The 19,339-nt window shown below is 46.7% G+C and overlaps 2 protein-coding genes across 6 annotated transcripts; both read left to right on the top strand.

The window, feature by feature from the left end:
• The first annotated feature begins 12 nt into the window (after positions 1-12).
• LOC113148676 (beclin 1-associated autophagy-related key regulator-like) lies at positions 13-6,277 on the top strand. The gene is made up of 11 exons (XM_026340458.1): positions 13-290; positions 960-1,022; positions 1,342-1,384; positions 1,961-2,042; positions 2,243-2,480; positions 2,629-2,858; positions 3,503-3,620; positions 3,715-3,805; positions 4,174-4,259; positions 4,425-4,599; positions 5,182-6,277. The coding sequence occupies exons 1-11, from the start codon at positions 13-15 to the stop codon at positions 5,302-5,304; spliced, it is 1,527 nt and encodes a 508-aa protein (XP_026196243.1). The 3' UTR covers positions 5,305-6,277.
• Positions 6,278-7,690: 1,413 nt separating this feature from the next.
• Positions 7,691-19,338, top strand: LOC113148671 (golgin subfamily A member 3-like). 5 transcript variants are annotated; one of them, XM_026340449.1, is made up of 21 exons: positions 7,691-8,280; positions 8,526-8,600; positions 8,713-8,796; positions 8,922-8,984; positions 9,379-9,444; positions 9,666-9,731; positions 10,472-10,552; positions 10,630-10,713; positions 10,799-10,873; positions 11,314-11,376; positions 12,228-12,314; positions 12,535-12,588; positions 12,662-12,727; positions 13,018-13,080; positions 13,149-13,211; positions 17,064-17,126; positions 17,204-17,257; positions 17,330-17,392; positions 17,977-18,018; positions 18,119-18,247; positions 18,552-19,338. In XM_026340449.1, exons 1-21 carry the CDS (start codon positions 7,875-7,877, stop codon positions 18,830-18,832), a joined length of 2,028 nt encoding a protein of 675 aa, XP_026196234.1. In that variant the 5' UTR covers positions 7,691-7,874; the 3' UTR covers positions 18,833-19,338. The 5 variants fall into 5 exon arrangements, with proteins under 5 accessions (XP_026196234.1, XP_026196233.1, XP_026196232.1 ...); XM_026340448.1 differs by having other exon boundaries at positions 9,382-9,444; positions 17,204-17,392; XM_026340447.1 differs by having other exon boundaries at positions 12,665-12,727; positions 17,204-17,392.
• The last annotated feature ends 1 nt before the right edge of the window (position 19,339 follows it).

Raw genomic sequence — 19,339 nt, 5'->3', positions numbered from 1 at the left:
CTCTCTCGTTCTATGGCGTCCTCAGCGGGACTCCCGTCGCTCGGCCCCGACCGAGCCTCTTCATCCTCCGGCATTCACGCCGGGGGCAGGCCGTCTCTCCGGCCCCATCACCCCCACCCGGCTCACTCCACCCCGGGCTGTGCGATGGTGGAGTCGGTGGACGACGCGGAGGGACTGTACGTGGCGGTGGAGCGGTGTCCCCTGTGCAGTACCTCCCGCCGCAGGCTCACCTGTGCCCGGTGTGTCCAGGCCGGAGACTTTGTCCACTTCGACGGGAGGAACACGGAGAGGTGAGGTTCTGTGCTTTTCACTGCCGGTTCCGAGCTGAGAGATAAGAACATGTTAAGTTCACACTCTCTTTAATCGTCGGTTTTATGAAACATGAACCGAATTCAGTCCCTTAAATAACACGAATCTCAACTGATGGTCAACGTCTGATTCTCAGGTGTTTCCAGACACCGACAGGTGAGTTAAAGGTCAACGAACCACTGCTGAGACGCGTGTTAACATGCAGGTCGAGTTTAAAGATGACAAATCCTCTTAGAATCTGTTATTAGGTCAGTTTCTCCTTTTAAACCGACACGTTTCTCTTGCTAACGTCAGATTCAGATAAGTTAAGATTTTCACTCCTTTTTATGAAGTTAAACTGAACAACACACTGGATAAAGAACATTTTGTTAGCATTAGCATTAACACTGGTCAGCTTGGCTCTGAGGGTTTTGTGTTCGTGCTGCAGGTTTATGTCGGACTCTGTTGTTGTTTAGCAGAGTTGGCTAACACGACTGAAGTTACACAACATGGAAAAACCCAAAATAGCTTGTGCGTCTCGGTGGTTGTGAGGGGGCAGAGTCACAGGTCACAGGTCACAGGGGGCTTTGGGACGAATCCAGGAACCAAAACAACGTGAGAACAGGATAGAAGTAAAATTGTAATGTGACAGTTTTGTCTTCTTCACACAGATACACAGAAAAGTTAGAGCGACTGAAGAAGCTAAAGGAGGAAAAGGAGCAGCTGCAGCACAGGTAAGTAATACAAAATAGTACAACTAGTACTAGTACAACAAGCACTGTAATCTGGTTTTAATATCAGTCAACATGTTGTGGTGTTACAGCTACACACAGCTGAAGGTGAAGTGCTTCAGATGTCCAGACAAAGAATTAAACAGAAGCTTTTCAGAAAGAAAAAGAACTGAGACCGAGTCTTCCTAAGAGGTCCGATGTAGGAGTTGCATTTTCAGTACTTGGCCCTTGTTACAGCCCTGGAAGCAGCTCTCTGGATAATATGTGCACTCTCTGTAGAGCTCTAATTGGAGTTAACTGAAGGTGTGAACTCTCCTCACAGGGTCGTCCAGGACATGAACAAGAAGCTGCTGGCTGACGAGATGGTGAGTTCAGCACCACAGTCATCAAATGGACTTTATCTACCGACTGACGGAGCACATTCAGCTCCGTCCAGTAGTAGTCGGTAATAAATATGTTGTACAAAAAGCCTTTAAACGATCGAAGTTAAACTCCACTGACTGGACTGATGCGTTTAACTTAATGGTTGAGATTAATTCATTAACGGCTGATTCTTCCTCTGTGTGCAAAGCAAAATTAACTCACTTAGCAGTAGAACAGGAAAAGTCCAAATTGAAGAAGAGCTGCTGGTTTGTTACACAATAAAAGATGTTGAAACACCGGTCAACTCACTTTATAGTCTGTATATATTTTGTTACAGCACAGAGCCCTGTCCAGATCCTGTGAGGCCCTGCCCTCACCTCTTCCTCGATGTTGGTGATTGTAACTTGGTTAGGCACAGTTCAGAGTGGTGAAATAAAATAAAACCAGGCACAGTATCGGTGGTTGCAGCCTCAGCAGCAGTTTAATCTAATGTAAATCTGTCTGAAGAACATCTTCCTTCATGTTGATTCTGGACTGAACACGAGGCGATAAACTAACGAACTGCTGTTTCCTCTCAGAAATGGAAAATCATGTCATGTAAGATGAAGATTGAGCAGCTTAAGGAGGCGGTCGTCTGGGGCAACGAGGAGGTAAAGACCGGTGAGTCGTCTCCGATTTATCACGTCCTTGTTTTTAACTTCTATTTGAATTTAATGAGTCTGAAATTTCACTTTAAAGCACTTTTTTTCCTCCAGCTGCTTTCAGTTGTCAGATCACTATTTTCAGTTTGAAGATGATCTGATCATACCTTATGTTCCTCCTCCTCTTCCCATACTTCCTCTTCTCCTCTCCTCCTGCAGATAAGGGGCTGCTCCTGCGCTCTCAGGAGGAGAGCCAGCGGCTGCAGCGCCGGGCCGGACGTCACCAAGAGAAGCGGGATAAAATCGAGCGTCACAATTGTCGTCTGGGGGAGCTCCTGGAGAAACGTAGCAGAGACCTGCAGAGCAGACTGAGCCAGCTGGCGACTCTGAGGCGAGAACACATCCTGGAGCTCACCACACACATCTTCCCCACACAGGAGGAGAAGCAAGGCAGCAGGTGAGAGTTGACCCACCTGGCTGAGCTGCATCACAGGGAAAGTGTGACAGTGTTACCGTCGATAGGAAGCTGCAATTAGACTCTAACTTGCTGGTGTGTTGGCAACAAGATGCATTAACACGTCCTCTGCCCCGTGTCTGTCGCTCAGAGACCCTGCAGACGTGGTGGCGGAGTGCGACCCAGCGTTGACCTCCAGCACGGTGAGCGAGCTGGCCGAGGCCCGGAGGACAACTTACCTGTCCGGACGCTGGATCTGGGACGACCAGAATGGAGAGACCAGCATCAGCATCACAGGGCCTCCCGTCAACCTGCCCAGCAATGGAGACTGCTCCGCCTATTACACCTGGGTGGAGGAGAAGAGCTCCAACCAGGGCCCAGGTGAGGAGGGGACAGGGCAGTGTTCAGGTAAACGGGTGACAGCAGGTCAGAGGTCAGACCAGTGTGGTTTTACAGCCTTTACAGTTATTGTAACACATTCACAAATAGTTATTTAAACTGTCTTCACTTTGATTTTATTCACTTCTGTTGGAGTCAAATTTGACTTTTATCTTTGAAAAGTCAAAAAATGTTTTGTACCAATTTTAAAAAGAAAATGTGGAGTTAAAGTCGTAATGTTATTAAAATTAAGTGAGTCTCAGCAGCTCGTGAACACTTAGGACTTTTAGCATTGGTTTTAGGGTCAGAGTAGGTATTGTTTTTCCCCACTCACCCCAACCGGTCGAGGCAGATGGCCGCCCACTATGAGCCTGGTTCTGCTGGAGGTTTCTTCCTCTAAAGGGAGTTTTTCCTCTCCACTGTTTCCTGGTGCTGCTCAGTGGGGTTGTTGGTTCTATATAATTCTGTATACAGTTATATTTGTAATGTCTTAAACCTTAAACAGTGTAAAGAGTCTTGACATGACTTCTGCTGTGATTTGGCGCTATTAAAATAAAATGGAATTGATTCAAGACCTGTACCTGAACTGTACTCAGGAATGTCCACTGTCTGTCCCTGCTCTGACCTTTGACCCCTGTGTGCTGCAGAGATGGATCACATTAACCCGGCTCACACCATCAGCGCTGCTCTCTGCTACGCCACTCAGCTCGTCACTATCCTCTCTCACATCCTGGACGTCAACCTGCCCAAGAAGCTCTGCAACAGGTAGGACACACCTGCGGCTGCTGCCTTCACTGCACAGCACACTGAGGGAAAACAGAGTGTCACGCTGTGTCTGATGAATGTTTCTGTTCCTCAGTGAGTTCTGTGGAGAGAATCTGAGCCGATACCGTTTCACCAGAGCTCTGAACAAACTCAACACCAACATTCTCCATCTCTGCTTTTCACAGGTGAGACACACTGAACAATTCACTACCAGCCACCTGTCCGTGTTTTAGCAGCTGGACTTTTTCAATCTGAACCTGATCGAAGAATCAAGGTTATTTTCCTTCATGTATGTGACAGACGGGTTAACAAAAGATAAAAAACATAAGTCCAGATGTTATGAAATTCCCTGCAGATGTTCCTGACAGGTTGCATTGAATGTAGATTAACTAAAAACCAACTCCTCACAGTCTGGTTCTCTTTTAGGTTTAGTAAGTGTAGGTTCTGACGTCCGGTTCCTCTTGAATCCTGTCAGTAAAATCCATTTTCCTCCAACACGAACAAAGTTAAGTGATTGAAACCAGCTTGAACTGATTCTCCTGTGTGTGTTTAGCACGTTGACAGCGAGAAGCTTCATCCTCATCACACTCTGAGGAACATCATGTTTCTGGTTTCCTCTGACAACGACAACCTGGGCAGGTGAGATACACCTGTGACATCTGAACCAGGCTGACTCAGCTGCCGGTCTCTTTCGTTCCAACCATGTGGTTGATCACATGTAGAGAAAGTTGCTAACAGAACCTGATAAACAACGCTGAGGGAAAATTTGTAGAAAATAAATGATGTTCTATCTGTTGGGTTCAGGACGGGTCCGTTCGAGGTGAGCGCTGACCTGGAGGAGTCGATGGAGTTTGTGGAGCCGGAGGCCTCGGGGCCGGCAGAGGAGAGCGGAGACGAGGTGGTGACTGACGAGGAGACGGACCTGGGGATGGACTGGGAGACGGTGCCCAGTCCACGTTTCTGTGACATCCCGTCACAGGTAGAAACACCTGGATCACATCAGAAACACCTGTTACACTGACACCAACCTACTGACTCCTAATAAACCTCTCGTTTAATGTAGAAATTCCTAAATGTCAGATAGCAGAAACCAGCAGACTGTAACTACGTTGAATGTGATTCTTTATGACCTCACAACAAGAACTTTAAACACTGATCCAGTTGAATTCAGTTTATTTCTAAAGAACTAAATCACATTGAGTAACCTGATGCAGTTTTCTTTGTAAAGTTAAGACCTTTTGTGGGTCTGAGGAGCTGCTGGTCTCAGGTGTCTTCATGTTCACCCAGAATCAGATTATGTAAAAGCTCTTCACAGAACTTCTCTGTGAAGAGGAGCAGTGATGTTTTTTATACAACTAGAACAGAAATAAAAATAAATTCTGACAGAACAAGATGAGGTGAACTTGGTCTTTGTCCTCAACGGTCAACAGTAAGTGAGTAGAAAAAAGAAGCTAGTGAGGGAACTAAAGAGCAGCAGAAACCAGATGAATCAAAGTCCAGTTTAGCGTGTTGGACCACGTGATACCTCATCACTTGTCGTTCTCTTCTTGTCTCCTCACAGTCCATGGAGCTCTCCCAGAGTGCGCTGCAGGTTTCCCAGCCCTCTGCTAACACTGGGGGGATGATCTCCTCTGCTGCTGCCTCCGTCACCTCCTGGTTCAGGGCCTACACTGGCCAGCGCTGATCCAAGGGGATCAAACCGGATCATCCAGTCTGGGTGTCTCAGACTTTTGGGTTGTTGTGGAGCAGAGTAGTCTTGGGGTCAGAGGTCAGCTGATCAATGAGAACGTGTCAGAGCTCATACATGTGAAGGACGCCACGCTAAAACCTGACACGTGACACCAGGTCCAAACAGCCAACACGATGAAGTTGTCATACACAAGTTTTCAGTAAGAAGCCGTCCACGTAAGATTCTTCTGCTCCTCGTCTGAGGAGGGAAAAGTTTAAATGAAGAGGTCTAAAGAGATCAGATCAGGAAGCAGGGTCGGGTGTTGGAGGTCCAGGAGAAATGTCCGATTCCTCTGCTGCTGCATGTGAAACCAGGTTTATCTTCTGCATGTGATCACAGGTTTCCTCATGAAAACACGACTGTAGTTCCCATTACATCAGTTCCAGTAGTGTAAATACTACTACTACTACTACTACTACTACTACTACTACTACTACTACTACTACTACTACTACTACTACTACTTGAAGTAAAACCAGGTTCTGGATTGCCGGTTCACTGCTGTTGGGCAGAAAAACACGAACCTTCATCCTTCAGCTGGTGAAAATGACGTCAGAGCTGAAGAAACGTGAAGGTTTCAGTGTTCGGTGGAAAAAACGAGAATAAACCCGTTAAATGATTAAATTCAGATTCACTGAAGCCTCAAACTAAATGTCAGCTCTGAGCCCGTTTCCGTGAGAAGGTGTTTGGACCTGTCGTAGCTCAGCACAGGCGGTGTCAGGATATTGATGAGGATTGAAATGTTGTGGAAGTTTCAGGTCAGAATGTGTGTCACCTGTCGGAGACGTGGTCCTCCCGTGTTCACTGAGCGTTTCCCTCTGAGACCTGCCGACCTGCCTTTGACTCTCCTTAAAGGGAAAGTTTGTGGTTTTATTTTTCATTCTTAGGTTTTATTTTTCTGTGTGATGATGATGATGATGAGGATGAGGATGATGATGAGAAACAAACTGACTTCTGAACATCAGCTACCTGATGATAACCGACCTGTTTGCTGACCTGGCCGTGGTGAAGGATCCAGCGCAGCTGGACCACCTCCGAATTTATTGGTCAGGATGAAAACTGAAGCTGGCAAAGAGAAAATGCTGAATATGTGGTTTCACAGTTCTGAAGCTCTGCTGACGGTCACACAGAGACTCAGATTAAGGAAGAGAAGCTGTTTTGAAGGTCCTGTTCATTTTCTCTGTTTTCAATAAAAATCTGAAGCTTCTGAACTCGAAGTGTCGTCAACACGTCTCAGTCATTTAAAACCAGTGTGAAACGGCCACAGGCGTGTTCCTCCTATGGATCCTCAGAGCTGAGCTCATTGTTCTGTGAGCTGCAGATTAGTGTGTTATGTTTGGAATGCTGCTGTTCAACGGTGTCAGATCCTGGATCTGTGGTCTTGGTGTAAAACTCAAATAAATCAATTGTTGATCAGATGTTGAGAAATGGATCGAACCGGGTTTTTCAGTTTGATGTGTCTGGAAACGGAACACGACAAAAATCTGAGATTCTGTAGAACAAATGATTCTTTAAGTGAAGTTTCTTCGTCCACAGCTGGAATTCAAATGTTTAAACTGGACTGAAACCAGTCGGTACGTGGACGTCCCACTGTTCCCAGTTTGGGAACAAACGTTCGTGTTCAGGTGAAAATTAAATTTGAGTTAAGTGTGTGTGTGTTTTTCAGTGTGTTTCTTTGTGTGTGTGTGTGTTTCAGTGTGTTTCTTTGTGTGTGTGTTTCAGTGTGTTTCTTTGTGTGTGTGTTTCAGTGTGTTTCTTTGTGTGTGTGTGTGTGTGTGTGTTTCTTTCTTTGTGTGTGTGTTTCTTTCTTTGTGTGTGTGTGTGTTTCTTTCTTTGTGTGTGTGTGTGTGTTTTTCAGTGTGTTTCTTTGTGTGTGTGTGTTTCAGTGTGTGTGTGTGTGTGTGTGTGTGTGTGTGTTTCTTTGTGTGTGTGTGTGTGTGTGTTTCAGTGTGTTTCTTTGTGTGTGTGTGTTTCAGTGTGTGTGTGTGTGTGTGTTTCAGTGTGTGTGTGTGTTTCAGTGTGTGTGTGTGTTTCAGTGTGTGTGTGTGTTTCAGTGTGTGTGTGTGTTTCAGTGTGTGTGTGTGTTTCAGTGTGTGTGTGTGTTTCAGTGTGTTTCTTTGAGTGTGTGTGTGTTTCAGTGCGTTTCTTTCTTTGTGTGTGTGTGTTTCTTTGTTTGTGTGTGTTTCTTTCTTTGTGTGTGTGTGTGTGTTTCTTTCTGTGTGTGTGTGTGTGTGTTTCTTTCTGTGTGTGTGTGTGTGTGTGTTTCTTTCTTTGTGTGTGTGTGTGTGTTTCTTTCTTTGTGTGTGTGTGTGTTTCTTTCTTTGTGTGTGTGTGTTATTTTGTGTGTGTGTGTGTGTGTGTTTTTCAGTGTGTTTCTTTGTGCGTGCGTGCGTACGTGCCTGCGTGTTTCTCAGTGTGGGGATTTGTGGATTTGTGATGGGGGGCTGGTCCTGCTCCTTCCTCTCAGATTAGGTTTGGTGGATTAGCTCTTGGACTCTGGCTCACCGGTCGGTTCTGATTTCAGGATGATGTTTGCTGCTCGGTTTCTGCTTCTCTTCTTATCGTTGTCTCAGGACTTCACTCAGGGACAGTTGGACGCTTCTGTCCCTCATGTGGGTGGCAGAAGGGTGGGGCTGGGTGTCCCTCCGGAGCTCCCTGTTCTCTGGGACGAGCTGCGGGGGTTGAACGAGCTGGTCCTGAGCCTGAAGGCGGAGGAGGTGGACCGGCGTCAGGCCCTGCGGAGGATGGAGAGCCGTCTGAGGGACAGGGAGGTGGAGGCTGAGCAGCAGGGACGAAGTCTGGACGGACTGGAAGAGACGGTGATCCAACAGAGGGAGGGGCTGAGGAGCATGGAGGTGGACAGGAAGCTGCTGACGGAGCTGAACTCAGACCTGAGGAGGAAGGTGGAGCAGCTGGAGGAGCAAAGCGAAGGTGGGGGGCTCAAATTATTAAAAGAAGCTTTAAACACAAAACTAAGTCCACACGAGAGACGGGTGGAGTCCACGTTCTGCATAAGTTTTCCTTTCCCTCCTCTGCACCTTTGAGGTCCAGCTGAGACCTGAAGCTGGAATCAAAACCACTTTCACTGTTTCTATTATACAGAAGCAAAAGCAAGCTGCTTCGCTGTCTGGTCTTGGATCCGGTCTGGACTCACAGTTTGTTGTGTTCTGTTCCAGCTCGAGTGTCGTGGCTTCACTGGAGACTGAATGTCAGTGAGAGCTCAGTAGAGGAGCTGAAGAAGAAGAGCACAGGTGGGTTTGTTCACTCGGGTCTGGGGGTTACCAGAGACGCTTCAGGAATTAGTCAGAGCCTTCGCTTCTCCACCTTCTCTCAGTAGCTCACAGTTAATTAATCCCTTCACAGCTCTGGCGGCCGAGCTGCCGTTCCTGCAGACAAGACTGAGGGCGAGTGAGAGCACAGTGGAGCAGCTGAGGAGGAGGAACGCAGGTGATCCTCATCAGGTTTGACGTGGACACTAAGACGTCTCCTCCTGGTCTATGATGTTTGGAGGTTGAAATGTTTTCATGTACCAACACGTAGGAATCCAGATCTTTGTGTGTGTGTATTTTCAGTGTTGGCAGCCAGACTGTGTAACACTGAGAGTCTGATGGAGGAGCTCAGGATGCAGATCTCAGGTCAGATTCACTTTTCCTTTTCCTTTTCCTTTTACTTTTACTCATCAGCTTCACGTGCACGCTTCAAATCCAGATCCAGACCCCAGAGACTGATGACTTTAGACTGAATCTAAAACAGAACCCTGTGAAAACAGTCCGAGGTCTTTACCCTAATGTGGAACTCTACTCCGCTGACTTGAGACGTGTTGTTGACTTGGAACCTGGTTTGTTTTCTAGATTTAGCACCTGGAAATGGCCTCAGCTAGGGAGGTGCCACCTTGACTTGGGACTAGTCGTCTCGACTTCAGACTCATCACTGAAAACTTGAAAAGACCAAAAGATTTAGATTTAGAACATAACCACGAGATAAAATCGTTTCAAATGACCAATGTGACTGAAATTCTTTTCTTTGCAGCAGCGTTGACCGTTTCCAACAGCTCGTCTCAGTCTGAGGAGTCGGAGCTGGAGACAAACTCTGAAGGTGAGCAGTGTCGGGATCAGCTCGTTCTCATCAGTCACTCTGAAAAGTAACGAGTAGCTACAGTTTAAAGTCCAATAAAAATTCTGATAAGGTTTTTAAAAGTCTGTTTTCATTGAAGTAACAATCGGAGGACAGACAAAGGATCCAGTGTTTCACTCGATCAAAGATGAGGTGTGTGGTTTAGTGCAGGTTGGTGAGAAGGTGAATTTGTGTCGTTCCAGTTCTGAAGTCCGTGGAGGAAAAACGGAACACGTCTGCTGAGAGACAGCTGCTCGGTGTGGATCTGAGTAAGTAAGTTTAAACGTGAGTTTAATATTTTCAGGTCGACTGAAGGATGCACACAAACACCTGGACGAGCTGCAGACACAGAGCACAGGTGAGACGCTGCAGCTGCTCCAGGTTAATATCATATAGGATGTTTGTGGCGTTCATCCCTGACAGGTGGGGACAAAGGTGGGTGAGGCAGGACGGAGGCTGGTTGTGGAGGGTCTGTGAGAGAAGTGCTCAAGTTCAACCTGTTGTGGTGGTTTAGAGCAGGTGAGCAGTTTAGTAAAGACTGACGTCAGCAGCAGAAGTTTACTGATGATTTGTGGACAGATGATGAAGTTGATACTGGAGAGTTGGATCCGACTCAGTCAGTCCATCAGTTTTTACAGTGACATCAACGTGACAACTGCCTGATGTTCATTATTAAAGGGGGTGATGTCACAGCTGATGGAGTTTTACAAAACGCTCGTCATAATAAATAATTTACCTGTATTCTACCTAATGTTTGTGTGAAACTGGCCTTTACCTGAAACACTGTTAGTTCTTTAATTTCAAACCATTAACGGCTGTTGTCGTGCCTCGGTTTCGGCAACTGCTGTGGCCGATGTGCACTCGTCATTGGTACCCCAAGTGCTTCACAGTTTTCACACACACTCAAACCCGGATGAAGACGGAGCCTTATCCACCAGTAGAAACTTGGATCCAGTGTCTTGCTCAAGGACACACTGGGGATGGTACTAACACCTGTTTCCTCTCTCAGCTGCCAGTAACTCATCGTCTCTGCAAAAAGATCTGTCAGACACGAAGAGCCGACTGCTGCAGCTGGAGTCAAACACGTCAGGTACGACATACACTAAGACAGCTGCGATACACGTGGACCTACATGACACATGCGAGATGAGTTCTTCCTGTTTTCAGTTCAGACTGATATAGTGAAGCAGCTTCAGGTCAGACTGAACTCGGCTGAGAGTCAAATACATCAGCTGCAGTCTGATAGGACAGGTAACTGACTGTGTTTGAGAAACAATCACACATATACGGAGTACAAAGAGAAACACTAGAACTACTGTCCCTGTTCTGTTCTCAGATCAAATCTCAGAACTGTTGAACCTGCAGATGAAACTGAACTCGACACAGAGTCTGCAGAACAACCTGAACACAGGTGAGTCCAGTCACTCAGTGCAGGAGTGATGAGTGGGACTGCAGTCTTCTGTAAAACTCATTATTTCTGGATCCTGTTTAGAGCTGCTAAGCAGACTGAATGTCAATGAGCAACATCTGGAAAATGTGCAGAAAGAAAACCCATTTACAGTGTATCTATGAAAACGTTATTCTAGGAATCTAACATCTGAAGGTTCCCCAGGAGCTGCTGGTCCTCTCTAACGATGATGTTATATAAAAACAACAAAATGATGAAGTCACATCTATACGTTCTTCATTAATGTTAGTAGTGATGTCAAAGCTAAAATTAAACACTTTAACAAACATTATATTATTTAAAAGTTAGTTTCTAAATGATTTTGTGTTTTTAGTTCTGGAGTCCAGACATCCAACACTACATGTATTAACACAGCTTGAACTCTCACTAAAATCTTTGTTTAGAGCTGCTGAGCAGACTGAGAGTCAGTGAGAAACATCTGGAAGGTCTGAGGAGAGAAAACACAGGTAAGACTGCAGGGTTCAACTTCCCTGAAGAACTCTGCGAGCATAAATAAACTCTGACTGGATATTTTCAGTAATGAGAAACAACTGATCCACTGAAACGATTTAACATCATAAAACATAAACAGCAGTGGGTGAAGATCCTTGGTCGTCCGGGTGAAGTCATCTGGAAGTTGAGTCGTGGCAACTGGGCTTTGTTAGATTGAAACGTTTCAGTGTTGATTTGCACATGCCAGGATCCCCACCCCCCACCCCCCCAAACCACTTGTCTTCTCTGTCCAATATGTGGACCCATATGTCGTCCACCCCAAAGACCAGACTCCAAAACACCAGATGAGCAATATAGTGTCTGTGGTCCAGTGAAGACGGTCTGAGCTGTAGACTGGAGAAACCAAACAGTACCACCTCAGGACCTGGATCAGCTGTGGACCTTCATCTTAAGGACAAAGGACAGAAACACCTTCTGCTGGACTGTAGTTCCCAACATGTACACTGGAGGGTGTTATTAAGGCTTTATGTGCCTTTATTTGAGACATGAAATAAAGGAGTGATTACTGTTCACATCCTTTGTTTCACCTGACGAGTCTATTCAGTTCAGGGGGGAGTGAAACCAACCTGGACGATAAATTAGTGTCTCCAGACACAACTGTCCTCAGACTGAAGAAGCGACTTGAGGAGTAGTGAAACGTTTCAACCTAACAAGAAGGAATTCCAGTTACCAGGACTCAACTTCCAAATTTTATAAACAGCAGAAACAAAACCACAGGATAACAAACACGAACCTCGATTGTTTCAGTTTCAGTTAGTTTTAATTTGAAGTGAGTCGGACACTGACGATCATGTTCTGTCACCAGTTCTGTTTTCAGATCAGACCTCCACACTGATGGACCTGCAGAGGAAACTGAACACAACTGAACGTCTGATGGACAAAATTGGCACAGGTACGTCTGTCTGTCCACTCATCACTGACCTGTGGTTGTTAAAATAACAGACTGAACTGTGACTGTGTTTGTTCAGAGCTGATCAACATCTGGAAGCTCTGAAGACATAAAAAACTTGATGTTAATGTGTTTTAGCCCAAAATAGAATAAAAAAAAAAATATCATCAACCTCTGTAGATTCTAACTAAAATGACTCTGGCTGATGATTTTGTTGTTTCAGTTCAGTCTGATCAGTTTTCCCTGATGGAGTCCAGGCTCTTGGACAACACCACAGGTGGAACCTTTACTTATTATTTCCATCTTCACTCAACGTGTAAATGTCAAAATAAATAAACTGGTTTCTTCAGCAGCTCTGGAGCTGCGACTGGGATCAACTGAGACACACCTGGAACAGCTGGAGACTCACACTGCAGGTGACACCAACCCTCCAGTTTTAGTTTTAATGAATGAATGAAACCATAGAATTGACCAGGAACTGATTTCCTGTGCAGCTCTGGACCAAAATGCAGCTAAGACTGAAGGTTTCCGAGCTTCTAGTTTAATGTGATTCTTTGAGGGACACTTTTATAAATATGAATAAATCTGATGGTTCTTCACAGAACCTGAGTAATTATCTTCTTAAGCTAATTACAGTGCACTTTATCACTGTACTGTGTTTTTATATTGAAGTAGACATTCATTAGTGATGTCTCTATTGTTTCAGTTCAGTCTGACCAGATTTCCCTGATTGAGTCAAGACTGGCAGAGCAACACAACAACACCACAGGTTGGGTTATTTTTACACTGTTATTAACACTTTTACTGACACGTGATAACTATTTGTTTTCTGTTCAGAGCTGCTAAACAGACTGAGTGTCAGTGAGAAACACCTGGAAGGTCTGATGACAGAAAACACAGGTGAGACTGAAAGTTCAAACTTTTTATTTTATTTTTTATTTTTTTCATTCATTTTCTCTTATCCGGGGCCGGGTCGTGGGGGGAGCAGCTTAAGCAGAGATGCCCAGACTTCCCACTCCCCAGACACCTCTTCCAGCTCTTCCGGTGGAACACCGAGGCGTTCCCAGGCCAGCCGAGAGACATAGTCCCTCCAACGTGTCCTGGGTCTTCCCCGGGGCCTCCACCCAGTGGGACATGTCCGGAAAACCTCCCCTGCAAGGTGTCCCGGAGGCATCCGAAACAGATGCCCAAGCCACCTCAACTGGCCCCTCTCGATGCAGAGGAGCAGCGGCTCTACTCCGAGCTCCTCCCAGGTGACTGAGCTCCTCACCCTATCGCTAAGGGTGCGCCCAGCCACTCTGCGGAGGAAACTCATTTCGGCCGCTTGTATCCGCGGCCTTGTCCTTTCGGTCATGACCCAAAGCTCATGACCATAGGTGAGGGTAGGAACGTAGACTGACCGGTAAATCGAGAGCTTTGCCTTTAGGCTCAGCTCCTTTTTCACCACGACGGACCGGTACACCAACCGCATTACTGCTGCCGATGCACCAATCCGTCTGTCAATCTCATGCTCCCTTTTTCCCTCACTTGTGAACAAGACCCCAAGATACTTAAACTCCTCCACTTGAGGGAGGATCTCCCCCCCAACCTGGAGGGTGCAGGCTACCTTTTTCCGGTTAAGAACCATGGCCTCGGACTTGGAGGTGCTGATTCTCATCCCAGCCCCTTCACACTCGGCTGCAAACTGCCCCAGTGCCTGCTGGAGGTCCCGGTCTGATGAGGCCAACCGGACAACATCATCTGCAAAAAGCAGAGATGAGATCCTGTGGTCCCCAAACTGGATTCCCTCAGACCCCTGGCTGCGCCTAGAAATCCTGTCCATAAAAGTAATGAACAGGATCGGTGACAAAGGGCAGCCCTGTCGGAGTCCAACATGCACCGGGAACAAGTCTGACTTACTACCGGCAATGCGAACCAAGCTCCTACTCCGGTCATACAAGGACCGAACGGCCCTTAACAAGGGGTCCCGAATCCTGTATTCCCGAAGTACCTCCCACAGGATGCCACGAGGGACACGGCCCAACGCCTTCTCCAAGTCCACAAAACACATGTAGACTGGATGGGCGAACTCCCATGAACCCTTGAGCACCCTAGCAAGAGTATGGAGCTGGTCCAGTGTTCCACGGCCAGGACGAAAACCGCATTGTTCCTCCTGGATCCGAGGTTCAACTAGCGGCCTAATTCTCCTCTCCAGCACTCTGGCATAGACTTTCCCAGGGAGGCTGAGGAGTGTGATCCCCCTATAGTTGGAACACACCCTCCGGCCCCCCTTTTTGAAAAGAGGAACCACCACCCCAGTATGCCAGTCCAGAGGTACTGTCCTTGATCTCCATGCGATGCTGCAACTGCGTATAAACCAAGACAGCCCCACAACATCCAGAGACTTAAGGTACTCAGGGCGAATTTCATCCACCCCTGGTGCCTTGCCACCGAGGAGCTTACTGACTACCTCAGTGACTTCGACCAGGGAAATGGACGAGTCAACCTCTAAGTCCCCAGCCTCCGCTTCCTCAACAGAAGGCGTGTAGACGGGGTTGAGGAGATCCTCAAAGTATTCCTTCCACCGTCCTACAATGTCTCTCAGTCGAAGTCCACAGCTCCTCACCTCCACTGTAAACAGGGTTGGCAGGAAGCTGCTTTCCCCTTCTGAGTCGCCGGTCGGTTTGCCAGAATTTCCTTGAGGCAGACCGATAGTCCTCCTCCATGGCCTCACCGAACTTCTCCCAGGCCCGAGTTTTTGCCTCTGCGACTGTGTGGACTGCGGTGCGTTTGGCCTGCCGATACCCATCAGCTGCATCAGGAGTCCCACAGGCCAACCAGGCCTGATAAGACTCCTTCTTCAGCTTGACGGCTTCCCTTACTTCCGGTTTCCACCACCGAGTTTGGGGTTGCCGCCGGGACAGGCATCAGAGACCCTACGGCCACAGCTCCGAACAGCCGCATTGACAATGGAGGTGGAGGTGGTCCACTCGGACTCAATGTCTCCAGACTCCCTCGGGACCTGATTGTAGCTCTCCCAGAGGTGGGAGTCTGGCTGGTCTATCCAGCTTCCTCCTTCACCACCGGATCCAACTCACCACCAGGTGGTAATCAGTTGACAGCTCGGCCCCTCTCTTCACCCGAGTGTCCAAGACATATGGTCGGAGATCAGATGACACAACCACAAAGTCAATCATAGACCTCCTACCTGGGGTGTCCTGGTGCCGCGTGCACTGATGGACACCCTTATGCTTGAACATGGTGTTCGTTATGGACAAACTGTGACTAGCACAGAAGTCCAATAACAAAACACCACTCGGGTTCAGATCAGGAAGGCCGTTCCTCCCAATCACGCCCCTCCAGGTATCACTGTCATTGCCCACGTGGGCATTGAAATCCCCCAGTCGGAGCACCTTCCAGTACCCCTCAGTGACTTCGACCAGCTAAGGTCTTCAGCTTCACAGCTGTGGCTAAGAAAGCCGGGTACTCTACACTGCTATTTGGCCCGTAGGCACAAACAACGGTGAGAGACCTATCCCCTACCCGAAGGCACAGGGAAGCAACTCTCTCGTCCACCGGGGAGAACTCCAATACATGGCAGCTGAGATGGGGGGCTATAAGCAAGCCCACCTCTGCCCACCACCTCTCACCATGGGCAACTCCAGAGTAGAAGAGAGTCCAACCTCTCTCAAGGAGTTGTGTTTCAGAGCCCAGACTGTGTGCGGAAGTGAGCCCAACTATCTCTAGTCGGTACCGCTGAACCTCCAACACAAGTTCAGGCTCCTTTCCACCCAGTGATGTGACATTCCATGTCCCAAATGCCAGATTCCTTGTCCAGGGATTGAGGCGTTGAGGCACCTCCCCACGGCTGCCACCCAATCCACACTGCACCGACCCCCTATGCTCCTTCCTGCGGGTGGTGGGCCTACAGGAAGTACTTTTTTATTTTCGATTCCGGAGAGGGAGCCTGAGAAACGGCTACCACATCCAAGGAAGGCAGCAGGCAAATTACCCACTCCCGACTCGGGGAGGTAGTGACGAAAAATAACAATACAGGACTCTTTCGAGGCCCTGTAATTGGAATGAGTACACTTTAAATCCTTTAACGAGGATCAATTGGAGGGCAAGTCTGGTGCCAGCAGCCGCGGTAATTCCAGCTCCAATAGCGTATCTTAAAGTTGCTGCAGTTAAAAAGCTCGTAGTTGGATCTTGGGATCAGGCTGACGGTCCTGTCCCAGCCCCTGCCTCTCGGCGCCCCCTCGATGCTCTTAGCTGAGTGTCCCGCGGGGTCCGAAGCGTTTACTTTGAAAAAATTAGAGTGTTCAAAGCAGGCCCGGTCGCCTGAATACCGCAGCTAGGAATAATGGAATAGGACTCCGGTTCTATTTTGTGGGTTTTCTCTCTGAACTGGGGCCATGATTAAGAGGGACGGCCGGGGGCATTCGTATTGTGCCGCTAGAGGTGAAATTCTTGGACCGGCGCAAGACGGACGAAAGCGAAAGCATTTGCCAAGAATGTTTTCATTAATCAAGAACTTTTTATTTATTGAAATTAAACTAATATTTGTGCAAAGTCAGACAAAATCCAACTTCAAGGAGAAACATGTTTGTACAGTTAATATGTAGAGGTTCTTTCAGACGAAAACCGTGGAGGATCCGGTAAGCTTCCCTGAGGAACTCCTTTATATCTGAGAGGATTTCAGAGAACCAGCTGATCTTACATCATCACTTTATTGCAGCATATTTATGATGTTTACTAATCTTGTATTTCCAGTTCAGTCTGATCAGATTTCCCTGATGGAGTCAAGACTGACAGAGCAACACAACAACACCACAGGTTGGGTTATTTTTACTTTGTTGTTGAATTATTGATCTGTTTAAACTGGTCCCAGTGAATGTGTTCATATTCAGCAGCTCTGGAGCTGCGACTGGGATCCACAGAGACACAGCTGGAGACTCACTCTGCAGGTAACATCGACTCTCCAGTGTTAATTGTATTAATTAAATCATTTATAGTCTTTTTTTTTATCGTTGGTTCAGCATTGCGGCTCCGACTTGATGTCACTGAGAAACATCTGGAAGGTCTGAGGGCAGAAATCGCAGGTTGGTGTCTGAGCCACTTTTTTTTTTTTTTGTTAGTTTTTATCTAATGGAAAAAGTGAACAGCTGTTAACTGTGGAACATCCAGGTTCTCTGCTGGTTGATGTAGGAACCTGATGTGTTTCCAGTTCAGTCTGATCAGATTCCCCTGGTGGAGTCGAGATGTACATTTTCTGTTGCAGCAGCACTTTCAAAATCCAGCTGTTTTTTCACTGATTGCTTTTGAGTTTATGTTTCTTTGTTGGTTGGAACTAGTCTGTGTTTTGTCTAATTAAAGACTTTTAAACATCCTTTACTCAGCTAGAATAAAGTAAAGCATGTTTTTATCTTTTCTTACGTTTTTATCTTCCAGTGTGACCAAGAGAGTCACGGTTTGTGATAACAAAGTAATCAAACATGTATTAAACATTACAATAAAAATCACCAGGATGAGGAACCTAAGTTCAATGTTTCCTGAACGCTGATGGAAACTTGAAAGGAAGGACTTTAGTGTAGGATCAGATCCTGTATGTTCCCTAGCATGATGTCAACGTGCCGTTTGCTGTTCCGGCATCAGCTGCTGCTCAGTGAACTCGTTTTCTCTGCAGAGTTGGAGAAACAGCTGGAACATCTGAAGAAAGGAAACACTGGTAGGACTGGAGACTTATCTTTAAAGACTCATACTGGAATACTTCACTCAGCATGTCAGCTTTCAAAAAGGGGCATTGATGTGAAACCTGTTTCCCTCAGATGAGCTGAAGGTGGCGTTTTCAGTCGGTCTGACTGATTCAGGACCAGTGGGTCCGTTTGATGAGGAAAGAACTCTGATCTTCTCTAAAACCTTGACCGACGTCGGCCACGCCTACGACAGGGCTGCAGGTACGTTTGTGTATTCATGTGTACTGTGTATACACATTAATGTGTACTGTGTGTATACACAGTATACATACAGTACACATACTGCACAGTGCAGTATGTCAGTTTACATTCAAAAACTCCTCTCCTCTGTGAATTTATTCTTTGGACGCCGCTCTTTGTATTTTTAATTCTCAGTTTTACCTGCTCAGTAAAGTCTCCAGGTAACTGAGATGATCAACTATAGTTTCTGATGTCTGTGTTGGCTGTTTGTTCACTTTGACGAGGAAAATAAAGTTGTAATGATTCACCTGTGTTTGTCCTTCAGGTGTGTTCACGGCTCCTGTCAGAGGAGTCTACTTCTTCAGCTTCACAGCTGCAGATTACCTGAAAGGTTACATGGGTCTGTACCTGTACAGGAACAACCAGCCAATCATATTCAACCTGGACCTGAACGACCACGGCGGCTACGCCTCCATGTCTAACGGCGTGGCTCTGAAGCTGGAGGAGGGCGACCGAGTCCGCCTCAGTCTGCCGGCCAGCTACCGGCTCTACGACGATTCCCGGAACTTCAGCGTCTTCTCTGGATTCCTGCTCTTTGCGCTCTGATGGGAGAGTCCCTGGATCACGGTACGAGTGAGGAGTCCTCTAAACAACAAACTATCCTTTCAGTTATTAGTCAGGAACTTTGAGACTGGACTTTTATTTTGGTAGGGTCAGTGATTTGCACAGGACACAGGAACAAACCTCCTGTTCTAGTCTGAGCACAGATTTCTCATCTCTTTGTAGTTTCTTAGCGCCTGTTTTTATTGGTCATTGTGAATTTCTCTGTTCTTTTGTTTATTTATATCTTTTTTCTGCATTTTTGTGTTTTAGTCATATTGTGTTTTTGGCATTTCATGCTTTTTCTTTCTGCAATTTCTTTCAAGTTCCAGTGATTTTGTCTTTTAATTTTTGTCTTTCAGTCTTAATACTATTAATATTCAGATAGTTTTCTTAACCTGTAACAACCCTATGGTGACACAACGCTTTTTATGTGGTAGCATAAAACTCAGTCCTTTAAAATTGTTTAATTAATTTAATAAAATTCTGCAGCATCTTGCTGCTGAAACTTGC

Source organism: Anabas testudineus, chromosome 22 (genome assembly GCF_900324465.2).
Source record: "Anabas testudineus chromosome 22, fAnaTes1.2, whole genome shotgun sequence".
Taxonomy (NCBI): domain Eukaryota; kingdom Metazoa; phylum Chordata; class Actinopteri; order Anabantiformes; family Anabantidae; genus Anabas; species Anabas testudineus.
The sequence above is the reverse complement of the archived record's forward strand: the minus strand, read 5'-3'. Positions and strand labels throughout refer to the sequence as shown.

Excerpts from the sequence above, each read along its gene's own strand:
- LOC113148676 (XM_026340458.1), top strand. The coding sequence starts at position 13 with ATGGCGTCCTCAGCGGGACTCCCGTCGCTCGGCCCCGACCGAGCCTCT. Across the intron at positions 1,385-1,960 it reads AGCTGCTGGCTGACGAGATG|AAATGGAAAATCATGTCATG; the intron begins GTGAGTTCAGCA and ends GTTTCCTCTCAG. Across the intron at positions 2,859-3,502 it reads GAGCTCCAACCAGGGCCCAG|AGATGGATCACATTAACCCG; the intron begins GTGAGGAGGGGA and ends TGTGTGCTGCAG.
- LOC113148671 (XM_026340446.1), top strand. The coding sequence starts at position 7,875 with ATGATGTTTGCTGCTCGGTTTCTGCTTCTCTTCTTATCGTTGTCTCAG. Across the intron at positions 13,212-17,063 it reads TCTGATGACAGAAAACACAG|TTCAGTCTGATCAGATTTCC; the intron begins GTGAGACTGAAA and ends TTGTATTTCCAG. Across the intron at positions 18,248-18,551 it reads CGCCTACGACAGGGCTGCAG|GTGTGTTCACGGCTCCTGTC; the intron begins GTACGTTTGTGT and ends TTTGTCCTTCAG.